The sequence below is a fragment of the Thunnus thynnus genome, chromosome 17 (genome assembly GCF_963924715.1).
Source record: "Thunnus thynnus chromosome 17, fThuThy2.1, whole genome shotgun sequence".
Classification (NCBI taxonomy): domain Eukaryota; kingdom Metazoa; phylum Chordata; class Actinopteri; order Scombriformes; family Scombridae; genus Thunnus; species Thunnus thynnus.
The window spans coordinates 24169751-24189680 of record NC_089533.1 but is presented as its reverse complement, the minus strand read 5'-3'; the positions used below and the strand labels follow the sequence as shown (position 1 = coordinate 24189680).

The 19930-nt window shown below is 40.4% G+C and overlaps 3 protein-coding genes across 3 annotated transcripts; 1 reads left to right on the top strand and 2 right to left on the bottom strand.

The window, feature by feature from the left end:
• Positions 1 to 1924: 1924 nt before the first annotated feature.
• Positions 1925 to 10228, bottom strand: znf653 (zinc finger protein 653). Its single transcript, XM_067615515.1, has 10 exons — positions 9816 to 10228; positions 9553 to 9593; positions 7779 to 8096; positions 7080 to 7612; positions 6811 to 6988; positions 4352 to 4436; positions 4070 to 4181; positions 3858 to 3972; positions 3680 to 3779; positions 1925 to 3386 (listed from the first exon to the last, which is right to left on the bottom strand). Exons 1-10 carry the CDS (start codon positions 10109 to 10111, stop codon positions 3209 to 3211), a joined length of 1956 nt encoding a protein of 651 aa, XP_067471616.1. The 5' UTR covers positions 10112 to 10228; the 3' UTR covers positions 1925 to 3208.
• Positions 10180 to 14241, top strand: swsap1 (SWIM-type zinc finger 7 associated protein 1). Its single transcript, XM_067615518.1, has 2 exons — positions 10180 to 10726; positions 11851 to 14241. Exons 1-2 carry the CDS (start codon positions 10463 to 10465, stop codon positions 12418 to 12420), a joined length of 834 nt encoding a protein of 277 aa, XP_067471619.1. The 5' UTR covers positions 10180 to 10462; the 3' UTR covers positions 12421 to 14241.
• On the bottom strand, positions 12811 to 19553 carry epor (erythropoietin receptor). The gene is made up of 8 exons (XM_067615516.1): positions 19288 to 19553; positions 18852 to 18987; positions 18263 to 18429; positions 17395 to 17546; positions 17096 to 17252; positions 16816 to 16903; positions 16627 to 16714; positions 12811 to 16363 (listed from the first exon to the last, which is right to left on the bottom strand). Exons 1-8 carry the CDS (start codon positions 19388 to 19390, stop codon positions 15623 to 15625), a joined length of 1632 nt encoding a protein of 543 aa, XP_067471617.1. The 5' UTR covers positions 19391 to 19553; the 3' UTR covers positions 12811 to 15622.
• Between the last annotated feature and the right edge of the window lie 377 nt (positions 19554 to 19930).

Here is a 19930-nt window from a genome sequence, read left to right as displayed (position 1 = left end):
ATAGTGTGACCATTTGTAATTATAACCATTTGTAGTTAGTGGACTTTGTAGTTAGCGAAAGAAAAGTTGTATAAAAGCAATTGAACAATTATCTTCATCTACAGAGTATTTGATGTGTTCCAGTCTGGTTTCAGGTCTAACCTGAAACAGCCTTTATCAGAGTATTAAGTGACCTTAAGATCAACCAGAACTTCCATTGCAGTTTTTCCCGACCTCAGTGCTACCTTTGACAAGCTGGATCATGATATTCTACTTGAAAGACTTAGAGATTAAGTTGGTCTATCAGATGCTGTTCTTCTTCTTACTTAAAGGACAAGAGCTTCTATGCAGTATGTTTCAGTTTTAAACCGCCACTTTTTAATTTATACATGCTGCTGATTAGAAACATTAAAGCTGCATTAATCATTATTTTTCATATTAACGGTGGATCAAATGACTATGTATAATGTGAAAGGTGTCGCCACTAGTGACAAACCCACAGATAATTAATATCCGACTCTACAAAATACATAGGCGAGTTGAATGCTCCTCAGACTTTGGCCACATACTTTTTACAATGTGTAATTTTATCATTTTATCTAACCTTCACAACCCTTTAAAAAAGAGATGAAAAAACAGGGGAGTGACAAGTGGAAACTACAAACTCAACTGCAAATAATGAAGGATAGATGATTTACATGAGAAGAATACCAGTAATCAGTAATAGCTTGTCATTGGTAACATGCCATGTTTGAGTACCTGATAAGACTAGGTGTGGTGTTTACATTAAATGTATGATGCCAATAATAAATTCTCATATTCAAATTACAAGGCATACAGTAAATGTTTGTGAAATAATGATCAAAATCAACTTCATATTAATAAATATGTCAATTTTAAAATCCAAAATCTTGTAATCATGATTTATCTCAAATGGGATTAGTAAATTGAACACATCAGTATGCTCCCCCAAGCCAAACCTTATATTTACACAAACAACCAGAAACCAGTTTCATGTCCAACATTCAACTGACTGAAAGCATCCAGTATAAGTCATTTTATGACTAGCTGTCATGACACTTATGCTTTTCATGCCTTTTCTTACTCTTTATGCACACCCACACTTGGTCACCAACACCCAAGAGTACATTATGCAAGAGGTAAGAATACGCTGCATATTATTTACCAAATAAATGCCTTCAGAAAAAGAATGGTACAATACAAACATGAGTCACATACTTAAATGAATCATCACTTAACAGAACTGACAGAAGGGAGGAAAGTGCATTTGCTTACAAGCTAAAATACTGATAGAACATGAGGGGAAATTTCCTGAGAAACTGTCACATTAAACTCTCTGGATTTTCTCATTACTGCCTGAGAGTCAGGACACTGGGATGGTGAAAAAAGATAAATTAGAAATGTAGCAGGATGTAGGATTGCTCTCCTGGCCCACACAACAGATGTTCAATTTCAATAACTGAAACTGAAGAACCTGTATTTGCATCAGTACAAGCAGTGTAGTGCAACACACCAAGGTCAAACCTCAATGATGTCATTTGTCAACTTCAAATATATCTAACAAACATTTGTAGTGATATTTTCATATTTACACATACTTCACTGATATGTCATTAATAATATTTTTGGTGGTGCACTAATGACCCGAATGACCGCACTTAATATTTAAAGAATCATACCAGTGTTTTGCATTTTTTAACCCATTTAATATAAATCATGTGAACGTTACATCACTGCCGAACACTTTCCAAGGCCTACCGAAATTTTCCCTTTAATGGAAAACATTTTCTATTAAATTTTAAATGACTGTTTGTTAAGCCCTACCTCCCTACTTACCGTTGCGAAGCCTGTCAAGCTTTCCATTCTTGCACAGCACATATTCAATTTTTAATGATAATGGTGGTTAGTCATTTTTGAAACAGACTTAATTTCTTGATTTCAAACTAAAGTAGACAAAAGCGGGCTTCTCATTCTAGCTTCTCATTCTGGCTGAAATGACAGCTATGGCTAACAGAATATTATCAGCTGTAGCTAGCTAGATAATTAAAGTTAGCTCCGTGATTTGGTTGAAAACACCTTCTCCAGCTAGCTTTTGATTTCAGGTGACTCATTCTAAAATGACAACCCTGTAAAGGGGTCTTAAATATGCACTAGATGGAAACATAAATTATATGGTGCTAAAAGACTGAGGCTAAATGCTGCATGTCCCAAGGAGAAAGTCAACATTCTCTCGAGTTGACAATGCATGTAGAACACATGAAGAAAAGGAAACAGCATTGCTCTTGTATTGCAGTGTACAGATAGTTAGCCCTTTACGGTAGCCCTCCTACCACTACATACTTGGACAAACAAGAAGGAGTTCTGATTTAAAATTTATTGTTCATACATCTAGCCTTTTCACTTTTTACAAGAAAAAAGGCTTATAGGATGATGACTAACCAAGAGCAGGACGGCGCTGCTAACGTTAGGCTAAACTCAGACTTTGTAGCATCCAGAACCAGCTGTCACGCAGTGAATGTGCTAGTCGTGAGCAGGGCCTTTTTTTGAAAAAAAATTTAACCTGTAAACTCACAAAATAATGTAATAATGAAATGCCCCTGGCCTTGGAAGAACTGGATTACTACTGTGGGTAGTAAGCTAGTTAGCTGGACATGCTAACCTTTGCATCTTGCATTAGAGCAGAATAACACACATTTTAATCTTTTCCTTACAGTTTCACTCTTGTATTTTTGCTTTTTGAAAGGGTAAAAAAACAGAACCACTATTCAAACTCAGTACATAAAGTATTGCTCTTACTACAGCCCTGTGCACACCACTTCAACATACAAAGAAACCTAAAGCTTGACAGACCTGCAGTGCCTAGTTAATGTTGCTAAGCTATGATTGGAGAATTGATGTTCAAGGGAGGGGTTTAGAGAATGGTCAACAGTGGATTACGCTTTTTTTCCTGCTGTATGTTCAAAACCCATGTTTGGGCCCTATACTCTGAAACAGCTGGTGTCCTGCACAGCTGTCAGACTGGCCCACTTTTGCCTTTAACCACTGCCTGTGTAAACACAGTTCATGTTCATATCCTGGACATGACAGGCAAGACAAACACAGCAAAGGAAAGTCTTTCTCTTCACAAGACGTCTTCCTTTGGTCTCCAAGGGCCAACCTGCACTTGCTGGTTGGTAACGTTAGCTCTTATCAGCAGTGTCTGAACACCTCAGGTCGCCTGCTTCTCCGGGTGGCTCTTTAACTTGTGGAATTTAACACTGTCCAGCTTCTCGAATCTCTTGTCGCAGAACTCACACGTGAAGTTGTAATGGGCCTCTGGAGTGTGCTTCTTCATGTGCCAGTTCAGGGATGCACGCTGCCGACACTGGTAGCCACAGATTTCACATCTGACAGACGATGACGTGGGTGAGAGGACAAGATGGACGGAACACAGAAGAAAAGAGAGGAGTGACAATCATGCAGATGTTTATGGGCCATGTTGTATTTAGGAAATTTAATCTTTTGTCATATAATTAATTTTCATCTCTGCGTCAGTGTGATGAAATAAATCCAGGTTCCAGAGTCCATTAACCCCACAATGGTTTCAAATTTAAGTTTAATCCTAAAATGTCACAGACTGGAACGCAAGCAGTGCAAAAAATTTAAACAATAAGATCTATTTTTAGCATTAGTAACTTACTGGAGTGGTGTTTCTCCCGTGTGGGTCCGCCTGTGGACCTCCAAGTGATTCTTACGCTTAAACGATTTTCCACATGTCTCACAGATGAAATCTCTGACCCCTGTAGAAAGATTCTGTTACGTTTGAAGGTTTATGAAGATGAGATTCTCACATGTCAAGTGTGTCTTTGTGAGCCCACCTGAATGGATGATCATGTGACGATGCAGGTGGTTTGACAGGTAGAACTTTTTTCCGCAGCCTGGATGGGGGCAAACCTTGGTCCTCCCTTTCCTGTGAACAAGGTTCACATGATTCTACAGAGAGCAGGAAGTGGTACAAAGAGGAGGTTAATTTAATCTCCAGTTAAAAACAAACTGAAATGTTAAGAATGAGTGAAAACCGTTGTTTTACCTGAAAGCTGCTGATTGCTACATAGACTTGACTGCAACCCTCATATGGACAGTGGAACATCTTGAGCATCCCATCAGCCTCAATGACTGGACCTCGCCTGTTTCTCTTTGACCTGGTGCCGCAAAAACAGAGACTGAGACTTCATTCACAATAACAAAAGGGCAAAAACTGGAGGAGAGACGGATTATCATCTCTGCAATGCTCCTAGATTTAAATCCTTCTCAGTCTGTCTAAAAGTAACTTGCACCTGAATTCCCCACGTAGAGTATGTGTGCCACGAACCTGCTCAGACTCCGCTGCAGCTCCCTGTCACTACTTAGCTCCAGAGCATCAACAGTGGGCTGCAGCAGCTGCTTGTCACTCAAACCTGCAGAAAATAATTTGAAAACAGATTACAAAAGCACCCTGAAATGTCCACCTTCCGGACTTGCAAACTGGGTGCTCAAGGACTTCGACCATGCTCATCACTTCAAGTCTGAAAGGGGGCTGTGACAGAAAGGGATAGAACATGTAATAAAATGGGAGTCAAGACTTTGATCATGAGCGAACTCTTGACCCTGTAATTCATCTCAGAGTATTTTTCTGAACAGCTCTGAATGAGATTCACATTTGCAATATGTTGGAGAAAAAACCCCCCAATATGAAAATAAACACGTAAATTTGCATGCATCAGAGGGAGCAGCAGTTATGGTATTGCTACTGGAAGTCAGTTGACAGGGCTCTGAATTTACAGGGCTATCAAACGCTGTGTGAAAACATCATTTCCTGTGTGCAGTATGCAGCAATACATTTACCAAAGGGCAACTTACATGGATATACATTTTCATGAATACCGGACATTGCATGAAGGAGTTAAATATAACTTCCTATGCGGTGACAGAGAACACTCACTAATTATACATCATGTTGCTGTATATCGTGTGCAGACCAAACCATGTAAATTTCATGTAAATCGGAAGATGTTTGTCACATAAGGCTGATTTCCTGTTGTGAGTAGTTGGCTCCATGACGATGACTCAAAACTGATAGGTAGATGTGTTTAAGCCTGGACTCTTATCAAGCATGAGAATTTTGGGGCAGATTGGACAATGTAAACTTGAGTTACAACAACTTCCTGTTTAGTGCCCCAAAAATGTTTTGGGCAAAACTGACCGGCACAGCACGAAGGGTGTTCCATGAAACCTCAAAAACTTTGCAATTTAGCATCGCAAAGGTCTTTAAATGTTACCAATCAAATTTGAAGTTGCTTTGGTTAACTCTCAAGGAGGAGTTTGTTAAAGTACAAAGCCTGTAAATAGCTTCAAACTGCACAAAAATTGCACAGTAAATTCAAGATGGTGGACTTCCTGTTGGAGTTAGGGTATGGCTCCGAGAGGCTTTTTTTAAAATCTGGAGATGGTACAGCCGCCTACCAAATTTCATACGTCTACATCAAATTTAAAAGGTGGGAGCTTTGACTTTGAAAATTTCTAGGGGGCGCCCTCGAGCCATTTTGCCACACCCATGCCCAAGACCCATATCAGATATGAAGTTTCGCCACTTATGATGCATGTGTAAAGTTTTGTGAGTTTTCAAGCATCCCAACTTTATCCCAACATGGCCTTGCATTTGAGGGGCACTATGGAGCCCAATGGCCACGCCTGAGCCCAGTCACTACAGAACTTTGCAATTTTCACCAGTTCTGACATGTGTGCCAATTTCCGTTTTTGAGCATCCTAAGCAGCAGAGAATAATAATAATCTTTACAAAAACAATAGGTTCCTCACATTTTCAGTGCCAAGGACTGTTGGGCCCTGGCACTTTCGTGTTCGGGCCTTAATAAAGTCTAGTAGTATAAGCAGAAGTGTTTTGTCACATCCATATTTGCAGCCTGGTGTCTGTCTGCATCTGAACTCTCTGGAATCCCCCTTGCAGAATTAATGACTTGTGGGTTAAAACAGCCCTCTACCCTCTGAAGTTTGCAAATCTGCATTTGCAGGGATGTCTGAACATTAGGATTCAGTAGTGATGGGCAGACAATTACAAAGCAGTTTCAATACCTTGTTTGGCAACTTACCACGTAACTGATAATGTCTGAAGCTTCAAATGTCACTGGTGTTTCAGAAAGCGCTTCATTCAGCTTGACAATATTGAAAGTTATGCAGCTAAATAATATGGTCAAGTGAACGGATGGTAAGCGATGTCCGATATGGTGTGTACACAAGAAAGACATAATGAAGTATGCTACCTGATGCCAAGTAATAAAGTAATAATATGTAAATGAGTATCATTCTCTAATCACATTACTTTGCAACTCATATGAAATGTCACATAAATATCTACCATGAGCCTTTAGTGGACACTGAGCTTACACCACATCAATAAGGTACATTAATATTTTATGTCAACAAAAATGTTTTATATGTATGCTTTTTGGATGCATTTATTCAAGATTTTACTGCAGCGTATTGCATAAGAACATGCATTTATTTCACATGTTAGAATGTAGTATTATAGATTTAAAAAAATACATGTAGGCTTTTTGGACTTTAATTGCACACATATGAAATTTAATCTATGGAATCAGCGATGTGTTGAAGTGCTTCACCTCAGTATTGAAGAGCTGCTATAAGTTCTGCAAACCACCAGATGTCACTGTTCTCGCTGAGTTTAAAGCCCCATAGCTTCAGCGTAAACACAAAGAAGTCCTGAAACTTTATAACCTGCCCATTACTGCAGTGCTAGTTCTGAATGTAGCGCACCTGTCATGGAGTCTTCATCCTCCGCTGTTCTGATTTTTGAATCAGACTCGCAAACTGGGTTGTAGGTGACCCCCCCGATGACAGTGCAGGTGACTTCCTCCACGTTTCCACCACCCATGTTGAGCTGAATGCCCTCTGATGTGAGCGCCTCATAGCTGGGGCCAGTGATGATAATTAACTGGGGGGGGAGACATGGAAAAGCAATGTAAGTGTTGAGTAAAGCAGTAACACACTTCTTCTTCCTTTAAACATCTCATGAATTCACCAACCTGTGAACCTTCCAAAGCGGTCCTCTGGTCTGGAATCTCACAGCTGGTCACCACCGTCTGCAGAGTCTGAGGGTCAAACAGCTCTCCCTGCTCTTGTACCTGCATGGGCGGCGGGACCGACAGTTCAGGCTGAGCGCCCAGACGCACTGAGCCGCTCAAGCTCTGTGACAGCACCGAGTCCTCATCCGTCTTCTCCAGTTTATCAGCTAAGGATGCCGTCACGGTAACACACTCGTAACCATGCGGTATAGTCCTTATTTCTTCTTCTCCGAGTCTCTCTCTTCCTCCCTCTTCATCTCTGCCTCGCCTCAGATCCTCAGCTTCCTCCTCTGAGGTGATGGAGTGAAATGTTGCTTCGGGGGAGCCCTGCTGTTGCTCCATTACCATCTCCATCTCCCAGACAGGCTGCCCTGTCAGCGGGACATCCTTGGAAGAGGCCTCTATACTGGGCTGGTGGTTTAGAGCTGCAGCCTGTTCTATCGGGCTCATGGTTGTATGTTGCACCTCAGAAACATCCACATTTTCTCCCAAATCTACAGAAAAGCAGATAAATATATATTCTTTATAATCAAGAAATACAGTATTTACCAGCTACTACAGGTTGTAGATAAAAAGGTTTATTTTTTTCTGATAAACATTTAACTACAACCAAACTAAAAACTTCTGTCTGAGTCAAAGATTAATATTATCTTTCTGCACCTTTGAACTGTTTGTGAGCCTCCTTTCTTCTCTTCCTGCTCACCCCACCTTTCGCCACAGGCAAGTCTGTTTTTGCTGCACTCTCTCCGTCACCCTCTCCGTTCATTCCCGCCTCATGCTCAGAGTCACTTGCCTCCCTCGGCGGTGAGAACAGGTATTGCACAAATGAATGGTCAGAGTCACATTGCCAGATAGCAGCTGTGGAGAAGTTGGGCTGGGGTTCCAGGGCTCTGAGCTGGGGCTCGTGAGGGCAGGAGTGTGCATGCTCCTGGTACCAACACACCAGGCTCTGGAGGCTGGACACACGCTCCTTCCTACCTGGGAGACGACAAAAATCAGCCGAGAGTCGACAGATGAGTGAAGAACTGGGTTTTGTCACCACATGTGAATGCACTAATCGGATCTAAATGCCTCTAAACCCCCTGTTGATTTGTTGTTGTTTTTCTTTTTTGGATAAACATTTTGACAGTGAGAGCAAACATTTCTCTGTGCAAACATCTGTATAACCTTTTAGCGCACAATACTCTTTTATATGGAAGATCATTTCTGCCAAAAAAAGAGATGGAAAAGTAAAAAAAAAAGGAAAAAAAAAAAAAAACTACTCACGGTCAATCAATATCAATAGTATAATAATTATGAGTTAATAAGACAAAAAATTCATTTTTAAAGTCAAATTAACAGATTTTGACTTTTGAAATTTGACTTTCTGAGCCATAGAGTAAGTTATACATTTTAGTGCTGCAGTTCATGGTTATTTTAATTATCAATTAATCTGTTGATTATTTTCTTGATCAATCATTTGGTCCATAACATGTCAGAAAGCCCAAGTTTAGGTCTTCATAAACAAAAAAAAATCTCAATTTACTGTTAAATATGACAAAGAAACGCAGCAAATCTCCATATTTGAGAAGTTGGAACTTGATGTTTGTCATTTGTGCTTTAGGAATGACTTAAACCAATAATTGATTATCAAAATGGCTGACAATTTAATTTTTATCTCGATTGACTAATTAAGTGACTTATTGTTTCAGCTGTAATAACTATGAGATAATGAGTCCAAATTTATACTTTTGGTCAAAATGATTAGATAGTTAGTCATAGTTTTAGTAAGTTAGTCAAAACTAGTTCTAAGTATTATTGTTATTACTATTATTATTATTATCATCTCACAATTTTAAAGTAAACAGTTAAAATTTCAACTTATCTCCAGGGCTGCATCTAATGATTATTTTTGTTATCGATTAATCTACCAGTTATTTTCTTGAATAACTGATTAATCCTTAGGTCTATAAAAGAATCACAAAACAATTAAAAATTTCTGCACAATTTCCAAGAGCCCAAGGTGACACCAATAAAAATTGGGTTTGACTGACTGACAGTCAAAACCCCCAAAATATTCAGTTTACAATAATGTTAAGACAAGGAGAAGGAGCAAATTCTCACATTTGAGAAGTTGGAATTATCAAGTGTTTGGCATTTTTGCTTGAAAATGTCTTCATCAGTAATCAATTCAATTTATCGGTTATTGAACTAACCCGTAATTAACATGAGTTTTGAAGTCACAGATATGACTTTTTATGTTGCTTACTATCTCATAACTTTGACTTAGCATTTTCATTTGGTCCTTGGTCACGTTTAATCTATCTCTTCTCTTCCTGGTTCTCAAACATTGGTCTTTATAGCCTATCCAGACTGACATTTTAGTCTACAGACTATGAGTATTACTACACATTGGCTGTTTGCATCCCATGTTCTTTTTAATTGGAGCACTCACCTTTTTTCTGTTTTAGTAAGACCTCTGGGGCAGTCTTCTTCCTGTAATGCAGAATCACGTCATTTAGACACTGACTGGTCAGGATAAGCATAATAAATCACCTGCTCAATTTGAAAGTGGTGTAAAATACAAACATTGGTGACTGACTGAATAGAAGGAACACCTAACCAATAATATGGCAGCAGACCGTTATGATAAAGACGTGCACTGTCTGGTTACGAAATGTCAGCTTGTAGAGATAAACTGAGCACAGCCAGGCTTACCCGCAGTGTTTCTGCTGATATTTGTCTCCATATGTTGAGTGCAGCAGGATTAGATACTCTGCCAGACCAGCATCACTCAGGCTGGTTCGCCTGCGGAGCTCACTCCACAGCTTGTGCGACTCTCCCAGGTACACCCGCCGTACATCGTATTTCTTTCGGGATTCAAGACGTCTCTGTGCTCGGTCGGAGTCTGTGAGCCTTGGTCGTCCTCTGCAGCGCCTCAAAACACCGCTCACTTGGTCCCCAGCATGGTCAACGTCCAGGGGAACCTCCAACTCTGCCAGGCTATGCGCCATCTTGGCCACAACAGCTGGTGTTGTGATTATCCAGGAGTCCGGAAGTTGTTTTCAGACCTGAGAGGAAGCACTCGTATAGACGCTTTCTCTGCTTGTCTTCTCACACCACCGGGTTGTTAACTTTCCTGAAACAGTGTTGAACACAGTCGTGCACCATATGGGTAAGTATCAGTCAAAATGCTGAGCAAAATGCCCGCTGTGTACACCGAGAACAGCGGCGGAACGGTACATTAAACGAGGTGTTTTTCACACGGACCAAAGCAACACGAACACCAACGTGCAACATGTAAACAGACGCGGGAAACTTCAGCTTGAACGTCATTGTCAAGAAACCAACCGGATTCTGTGGTCATGACAGACATTTTAGCTCATGTTTTTAGGACCTTTATGTCACAAACTGACCCGAGGAAGGAGCCCGACGTCCCTCCTCCTGCAGCCTGCAGCACACTGCTGGTCGGAGAGCGGAGCACCAGCCGCTCCCTGCTGCTGCTGGCGGCCGTGACAGCAGCCTCACAGATGGACATGAGAGTCATGTTCTTCACCCAAACACAGATTCAAAGCCTGCCAGTGTCTCTACAGAAATGCTTTCCCAGCCTGAGCCCAGAAAGTCTAAAGGTAGAGATTATTCTCAAACTGTGTGCTTAATGTAGGCTACTACATCTGTACTCACCGTTTTAGTCACAATTTACAACAGGGCTAACTTGCTTACTTAAAGATCCCCTCTAGACATGTTTTTAGATGAATATAGAATATTCTACCTTGATTAATAATGCGTCTATTGCGTCTAATATGGTTTTCCTATTAAAAAACATAATTACCTCGTCAAATCCTTAAAATGACATCTACGCCTTCTCCCTCATTAAAAATCCCAGAATATATGAATATGCAAATATTTTTAACTTCATGTAAAACTGCATAATTGATCATTGATTATCCTTTATTAATGGCTTATTAGAAAGCGAGAAACTCATGAGTATTTGGAAATGATTGGACTGTTAATGATTGGACAAGAGAGATTTTTTACAACTTGGCATCTCAAGTATTACTTTTATTAATGGTCAGTAAATAATGAGATGATTTACCAAAGACAAAGCCAATGCAAAGGTGATGATGAGAAAGTTGTTTCCTTGTTCTTTTTAAAAATATATCTCACTGATACAAAACCTGTATGGGTTGTGCATACTTGCATTTTCATTTGTTTTGGTTTTATTAACTTGTTAACAAACATATTTATTTCTAAGTAGCTAATCAAGTTTCTTCGTTAAGTGAAGCTTAATTGAGGACACTGATATAAAAAAAAAAAAAAAGTTAAAATCTACTCATTGTCATCATGTTTCTTTGGCATTCAACCACATCTCACGGTCTTCCTCGGCAGATCGGATTTCGTTCAGTTGTCATAAAGATAGAGCTCTCCATGACAACTTCAGGTCAGCTTTAGGTCATGTGAAGACACCTGAGCAAACCGAGGAAGACCACGAGATGAGATGGAAAGCACCATTGAGCCTCTTAATTGAGTTGAGAAGAATAATTGTGTATGCAAATTATTTGTTGTAGTCCTGTAACTTATCACTATTTTCATGATCAATTAACGTGTTGATTAAATGAATAATTAGTTTGTCTAGAAAATGTCCAAAAATAGTGAAAAGCCCATCAAAACAGTCCAGGCTGACCAGCTGCCTTGACTCACTCAGCTTTTGTCTGTCAATTGAGTTTAGTTTTTTTTTTTTTTTTCTTCAAAGAAAATCAAGTTTTCCTATCCCAGGACATTGGAGGAGCTGCTCCAGCAGGTGGCCGGCCTTCACGAGTCCACCAACACGTCTCCCACACCTCCATCACTGATCATAGTTGACAGGCTGGAGGGCTTCCTGTTTGCTCCTGCAGCCGACAGCCACAGTGGATTTCACCCAGGAGAGCGGTCCTGCGCTGCACATCTGTCTGCACTGTTGTGCGACACAGCTACCTTTCTCACACAAGTCTTGCAGCAACGGGCGTCAAGCTCGGCCCCCTGCCGTGTCATCGCTTCTTTTCAGCCAGAAAGGGACACTGGGAAAGACGGTGGGGGGCCGTCTGCCACGGATCCTATCCTTGATGTCCTTGATCGCTATTTCATGGTAAGATGTACTCTGGACCAAGACAGAAGCTATGAAGCTACAGCAGCTGGACTGCAGGAAATGTGGCACATTTACCTTTCTGGGACGGGCATCAGAGAGGACTCTTGTACCAAAGACTGTGAGGACAAGCCAGGTGTAGCCCAAGAGTGGCAGCTATTCATTTTTCCTGATGGCTTAATGGAATTTAAGTTGGTCTGAAATTGACTTTAGAAATGGGTGATTAGTTGACAGCCAATTTGTTCACTTGGAGTAGTTTTGTTGAGAGAAATCTTCATTCTCAGCATCGCCCAGCTTTAAATTTAAGCAGTTAAGCATTTCAAGTGAAAATAAGATCTAGGACAGTGTGACAGGCTTTGGTCATGGTTACACTTCATTCTCTTGAATGAATCAAGTTGAGTAGATCCTTATTTTTATGAACAAAATAATATTTTCTGCCATATCATTCCATTAAGTTAGCAGAGCCTCTGCTTTAAGTCCATGTGATAAAACTTAAATCTCTCACCATACCTTGTTGCCTTATCACTGATACTGTATAGCATGTTGTAATCTGCCGTTCACCCTTTCAGATATCAGTTAACAGGACCACAATCATTGTAGATGTATAACATTTAATGAGTTTAAATTTTAAATGACATAAAGTTACTCAAACATAAGAATAAAATAGTACACTGACCAAATGTACATAGACCTTGAAGAATGTGATCATCTTAAACTGAACAATGGTTCCCTCCCAAATGGGACCCCTTTAAATCAAAGTGAAGTCTTCTTGTGGCCATTTATCACAAGTTGTTTGTACCTTTTAAGTTTTAAACAGTTAAACCAAAAGGTGATTTTTGTCCTTCTCAGATTGTAGATTGATTGAATTGATTTAAATATTTTTAGAGACCTGAAGAAGTAAAACCATAAAGTAACAATTCAGTATAAGTAAAATTATTTCACAAGAAGAAATCCAAAAAAGACAGTTCTAATAAACATGTTTTGAATGGTATATTAATGTTGTTCTTTTTTTCTTCTTTCTTATACCCTTTAATCATCTTGTGACCCATCAGGTTGGGAACCACTGGAGCAATATACATGTGTGACATGTGGCTGATATCACATTTAGAGTATTTCATAAATCTGAAAAAATATAGAAAATGTCAATTTTTAAAAATAAACAATGTCATTATCAAAAGAAAATATTCTTTTAAATGTTTCTGAAAATGAAAAACATGGGAAAAACTCATAAGTAAGCTACTAATGAGGAAATACACACTAAAATATTCATCCTAAGAAGGAGATATCCACCATTTGAGTGGAGAGATAACAAAGATAGCACATTAAACATCAGTTTCCCTTTTGTGTCTCACTGTGCCACAATACAAATTTTAAAAATATAAGTCAACAGTGTAAATAAATGTAATTATAAACTTCTATTATAATGCACTTAATCATACTTAAGCCACAAAAGTAAACATGAAAAAACATATGGAAATGTTCAGTTTGATTTCAGAACTGCAATGACTATAAATGTCAAGGTTAAGACATGCTCTGCTCTTGGGATGGCAGTAGTGACTAAAAATAACTTCAACATGACGACAAAAGAGACTTATTAACAGCTACAGTTACCTGAGAATGAATACTGCCTTAAAACCTTCCTGCACAGCCTACAGTAGAAGTATTCTTATTTCATTTGTTCCAGGATACTGTGTTTGGAAAATGGCAACAACTTACCAGTTTGAATGTTCTCTGAAACAACTGTGATAAAACACAAAATTCCTCATATTATTATTTACAAATACAGTGAGTTTCTTTGGATTTAGAAATGACACTGACATAATGGCTGTGGGGTTCAAGTGAACACTTTGTGATTTAAATTTGAGGGTTTTTTAAAAGTATATGGCTGGAAATATTGTACATATTTTTTATTGTTAACTAATCCCATTAAAAGACCAAAATTGACAATGTGTTAGTCTGTCTCTCAATCCTTTCTGACTTACCTACACTGTCTGTGGCACTTATCACCAAGCCCATTTGTTTCTACTGAAGATGACAAGTACTTGGTTTCAGTTTTTAAACAGACTCAGTAATTTCCTAAAACAGCTGGGCACTGTAGAGTTCAGCTAACGTTACTCAAACAGGAGTAAATAGTACATTTGTTCAGGACTATTTTCAGTCATGGATTAATATATATTTGATGCACTAGTGACTATTTGTAGCACTACGATGGTGAATGAATTTGACTCAAAATAAACTACAGTGCCCATGTTCATCGCAATGAAGGACCGTGCCACCCAGTGCAACAATGTGAGTCTTTGAGATGTTTTTCATAGTTTTTAGCATAGCTTGTGACATGGATCTATGGATGGCAATGATAGTTGGTTGGTCCACCACTTTGGTCCAGACTGAAATATCTCAACAACAAATGGATGGATTGATATAAACTTTTGTACAGACATCCATGGTCCCCATGGATGCAGGACGAAGTCAAACAAAACTAATAACATTCCCATCTTCCTCAGCTATACTTTGTGTGTAGTGCTAATTAGCAAATGTTGGCATATTAACACACAAAACCCAGATGGTAAACATTATACCTGCTGAACTTTAGCATTGCCATTGTGAGCATTTTAGTATGCTGATGTTAGCATTTAGCTCAAAGCACTGCTGTGCCTATGTACAGCCTCACAGGGCTCCCAGCATGGCTGTAGACTTAAGTCTACACTAGTGGAGCTCTACGGCATAGAGGAATAACATCTATCAGGCTATAAGATACACAGGTAACAGTTGAAGAAGGATCAATTCATTGTCAGTTTTAGTCTTTTCATGGGATTTGAATGAAAATAAGAAAAATATAGACTATCAGCAGCCTTATGCTTTAAGACACATCAGGGTCTGTATTGTTCAGTCTTTCAGGATGTTTGCTGTGTAATTTAACCTCATAGCCATTCTGTCATTAAAGCTTAGAAATAAGAGTACACTTAGCTCAAATATGAATAGATCACTCTGGAAACACTCAGGGAGTTCACTCCCTTAACTTGAATTTTGGTGAAGTTAAAGAAAAATTCCTGATCTGATCTACAGGGTAGGATACTAACAGATCGTCATGGAGACCTTTACACTGAATATCAGTATTTGGTGTGAACCACACACACAGCTACCATTTCCATGTAATGGTATTGTCCTGTACAGATCAGGGATGACTTGAATAAAGTTGAGATGATGTATGTACATCCAGTGGACTCTTAGTTCTGAGTCCTTTAGCTTAGACTTTGGTGTCAGTCAGTGCCCGAATCCTTGGTATGCTTTTCTTAACAGTTGATGAGAGGCCATGTAGCTTGGGTGAATATCTAAATACCCTTCACCGAGCCTGCTTCAAGCCTCCTCAGTCCATGTGTAGCCTGTCCAGCTCAGCTCCTTCTCAGCAGTCATTGTGGACAGGGTTCTGCCTTGGCAGGAAGGGTCTTCTTTGAGCAGGGATCTCGTTCTTGTAATCATTGGCGTAGATGACCATTTTCCCAATGTCATCTACTCTGCTCATGGGGCTATAATCCATAGAGACCCCAGAGTCTGCCACTGCCATGTAGGTGTACCCAGGGCCTTTCGTTGTCCAGGCGTGATTTGGGTACTCAAAGCTGGACTGGGATGAAAGGCGACCTGACCCAGAGCTCTGCTGTACGGACCCCAGGTCAGAGTGAGACTCAGACAGCACTGTCTTTCTGGAGGCAAAAAGCACCTCAAGGGGTAAGGCCTCCTCAAGATTGTCATCAAGGTGCTCATCCTCGCTGTGGTTGTTGCCACTAAGAGTGACATAAGCATCTTGAGACTCCAACAGAGAGGACTGCGAGCAGGGGACGGGTAGCTGGTGGAGTGCCCGTAAGCGGTCCATCAGCCAGTGGTCCTGTGGCGTGGCTCTCCATCCCTCTGTCGGAGCTGAATCTTCCCTTTCCAGCTGCGGTCTCTCATCCAGCCCCTTCTTCACATCCTTGTCCTCTTTTCTGCCTGCAGTTAAAGCTCTAGAGGCCTTGGGTGGCAGAGGCGGGGAGGGCAGTGAGGGGCTCAGGCTGAGCTCCGCAAGGACTTCCAGAGAAGAGGGGCATTCTTCTGAGTAGAAGAAAGCTGGACTCAACCACAGGCCTCCGTTGGTCTGCCCTAACCACTCCTGTACAAAAACACAACAAAGTATTATCATAGATCTGTAAAAATGTCTGGCTTTGACCCACCATGTGGATATTCCCCTCAGCTTCAGCTGTACTTTGTGTTTAAGGCTAACTAGCAAATGTTAGAATGCTATTACAGCAAACTAAGATGGTGCATGTGGCAAAGATTACATCAGCACGTTAGCGTGCTGACGTTAGTACTTAGCTCAAAACAGCAACCTCACAGAGCCGTAACATGGGTGTAGACTCTTATTCTTGTTCTTACCTGAAAGTCCCCACCATAAACAGTAAAAAGGCCTTGGAACTTGCTGTCAGGAGTTGGAATAGTTGGCCAAATCTTTTTTACAATAAACCTGAAAAAAGCACAGATAGTGTAAAATATAATTCTACATTTATCTTGTGTATAAATGTTTTTCAGGCTAGAAAAGAAGGCATGTGTCCCTGGTTAACTGACCTGCGATTCGACATGAGCACAGTGAGAGACAGCACAACAAGGATGAAAGAGATGATGAGAGTCAAGGACACGATGAGTGGATTGAGTTCTGGAGGAGGCACAGAATGGTCAAAAATAATGCATTAGAAACAAACAATGCAAAAGAAATAAAACCTGTGAATTTGATTTTGGGGGCTTCATATTCCAATAGATGCCTTTACTGCTAGGAATATGTGACAGAGCCAAATGATTATTAAAAGGAATTACATTTTTTTTAATGCATATGTGAATGAATACCAACCTGCAGGCAGTGTTTCCATGACCACCGGGTAACTCCAGGCACTCCAATAGCCATTGTAGCTAATCCCGTCTAGCTTTACACGCACCCGTACCTTGTACTTTGTACCTGGCTGCAGACCACTCAAGATCAACTCAGAGCTGGCACGTGCCACCTCTACCTGCAAAACAGTCCTCAACTCATTAATACAGGTCCATGTGGGCACCTACCCTCCGACCTGAGAGAAAACCAGCTGCTCAAATCTTTGTTCAGCCTCTAACGTATCAGTGAGGTCATGCTGGACATTAAAACAACTGCCATACCTGCTCCACGTGGCTGTCCACTGTAGCGTAGCTGACCTCGTACATCATGCTGTCGTCCATGTACTTGAGGGGAGGTGGCACCCAGCTGACATTCAGCTGACCTTTCTGACCTGTACTGCTCACTGTCACGTTAGCCGGAGGGTCCAGAAGAACTGTGGTACAAGAGGCAGCTTGTTAGGGAGGATTTCAAAGGAGATCAAGGAAAGGTTGTTCCTCACCAAAAGTATGTCACACCACTCCATACCCTGATGTTACACACGCACGCTTGTCACTAGTGTGTACTGATTACAGCACTATTTAAACAATAACTGAATTTATGTCCACTATGGAGCAGTTGTAAACCAAACATTATATAGAGCAGACAATTACCTACTTACACATATAACAGACCCAGAAACATTAGCATTAATTTGGAGAACATGATAAATGTACTGTAATTTCAATGTTCACTCTCCTTTTAGCTCCGTTTTGCTCTTCACCAACCCCTGAAGGAAATACAGGAAGAGTACAGTTGGTTTCTCAGAGCTTTTTGCTGAAAAAGACACTGGTGTGAGCAGTGAGAGTGAACCAAAACAGTAAAGTTGGGCGCCATAAAACCAAAACAATGAGCAGAAAGACACTATCAAGCCCTGTAGTGCTGAAGGGGAGCTGCAGAGTTAGATAATAATTCTCTGTAGGTTTGCAAGCAACCACTTTCACATAAAAGTAGTCATGTAATCCATTGTTTCAAATACCGATCATGGCTGCTTTAAAAAAAACTTTAACTGGGAAATTTAAAAAACTATGAAAAACATAGCCATCATTCTCACACAAACTTTGAAATGCATTCCTGTAACTGTGCAGTAACTGAGGTAGTGACATAACTTACAGACAAGCTCGATGAGGAGACTGCGATTGTGGATCAGTATTGCCTCTCGATGAACTTGAATGTCCATTTGAACGAACATCTGGGTTCGGTTCAGATGGCAGATGTACAGCCTTTTCCCGCCAGCTGTACGGAGGGCCCTCAGTGGGCACCTGCTGCTGTTTTCATTTCTGTTCAGGACAGTGGAAGACAGAAACACTGAGGGTTCAGCGAGAGTTTAATGTTTTGTTCTTGAATGAAGCCACTAAGAATTCTGACATAACTCTATGCTGGATGGTACTCTTTTTATTTTTAATATCTAGACTGATATTTTGGCCTTTTTTTAAATACTAGGCCCCTAAAACAGTAAAAACTGTTTTTAACCCTTAAAGTAATTCTTCAATAGCCCTGGTCTACTAACCCTTAAAAAATCATGTAGCCTGTGTCTGCAATAGAGTATTTTGGTGTCAAGTGATGATGTAAAAGCTCACATTTTTCTTTCAAAAAACAAAGACTGATAGGTATATCCAGTAACTGTCAGCTTTGACTACAGTATATTATTAACAATATTGAACACCACATGGCTAATCGATGTACCCTCAGTGTGACTTACTGGTAAGTGTATGTGAAGGAGTACTGATCCACAGAGCCAGCTTTCTCCTCATCTTCCTCCCAGAAGCACGTGAAGTCCTTCCTGCCTTCAGCAAAGCACTTGGGGTTTTCTGGCTCCTCATTCAGCAGCATAGACACTGCGAATGTAATGTGTTGGGGGGGGGGCAACAGACAAGTGTGAGAGCAGCACCATGTGCAATGGCATATCGTTGTGATCAGCCAAAAGCTTGCTTGCTTGTTGCCTTGAATATGAAATCTAGTCATTTCTTGCAACACCACTATAATGGCACTGTATAAGAAACAACGATTTTGTTTCCTGGTGTATCCAACAAATTGTGAGGGAGGGGAAATAAAAATCTACCGAATATTTCCACGTATTCTACTTTAAGAGTTTCTGTTTTGCTGCAACTACATTTAACGAAAAAATGTTATCCTACCTTTCTTATCGAAATCTCGTGCGCCCTGGACGAATGAAGCCGTCCGCATGGCGCAGAATATCGTGTAAAGTGCCAACAATCGGTTCAGGTGATCATATGTCATCCTTTTGTCTTCTCTGTGGACAGAAAGACTTTGGCCTTCTGTTGTCCGCCCGCATAACTGGAGAACAACCTGTCACAAACGCGTCTGCTGCAGCTCTTGCCTGGGGGAGGTTTGTTTTTTGTTTAGATACCATGGATAGCGCAACGCGGTTACGCGCCTGCTTGTGAGCGATAAGGTGTGTAGAGCCAAGCTGTTTACTTTCACCCAAAGTCAGTGAAGAAGAGGTGGGGCAAGAGCAATCTTACAAAACGTTTTACTCTCTTGTTGATGGGCGGGAATCACGCGCTCATTGATGTTTACGACTTGTTTCTGCTGGCTGTAGTGACTGAGGAAGTGAGCCTCGAACATGTCTCGTGCGTAAAAGCGCAAAAACGTTGAGATAGATAGATAGATAGATAGACAGATAGATAGATAGATAGATAGATAGATAGATAGATAGATAGATAGATAGATAGATAGATATTTTAAGTCGCCCCATATGAGGAAAGGGGAATTACGAATGAAATAAAAGGAATAATTGTGTTATTTTTAAAGTAAGTA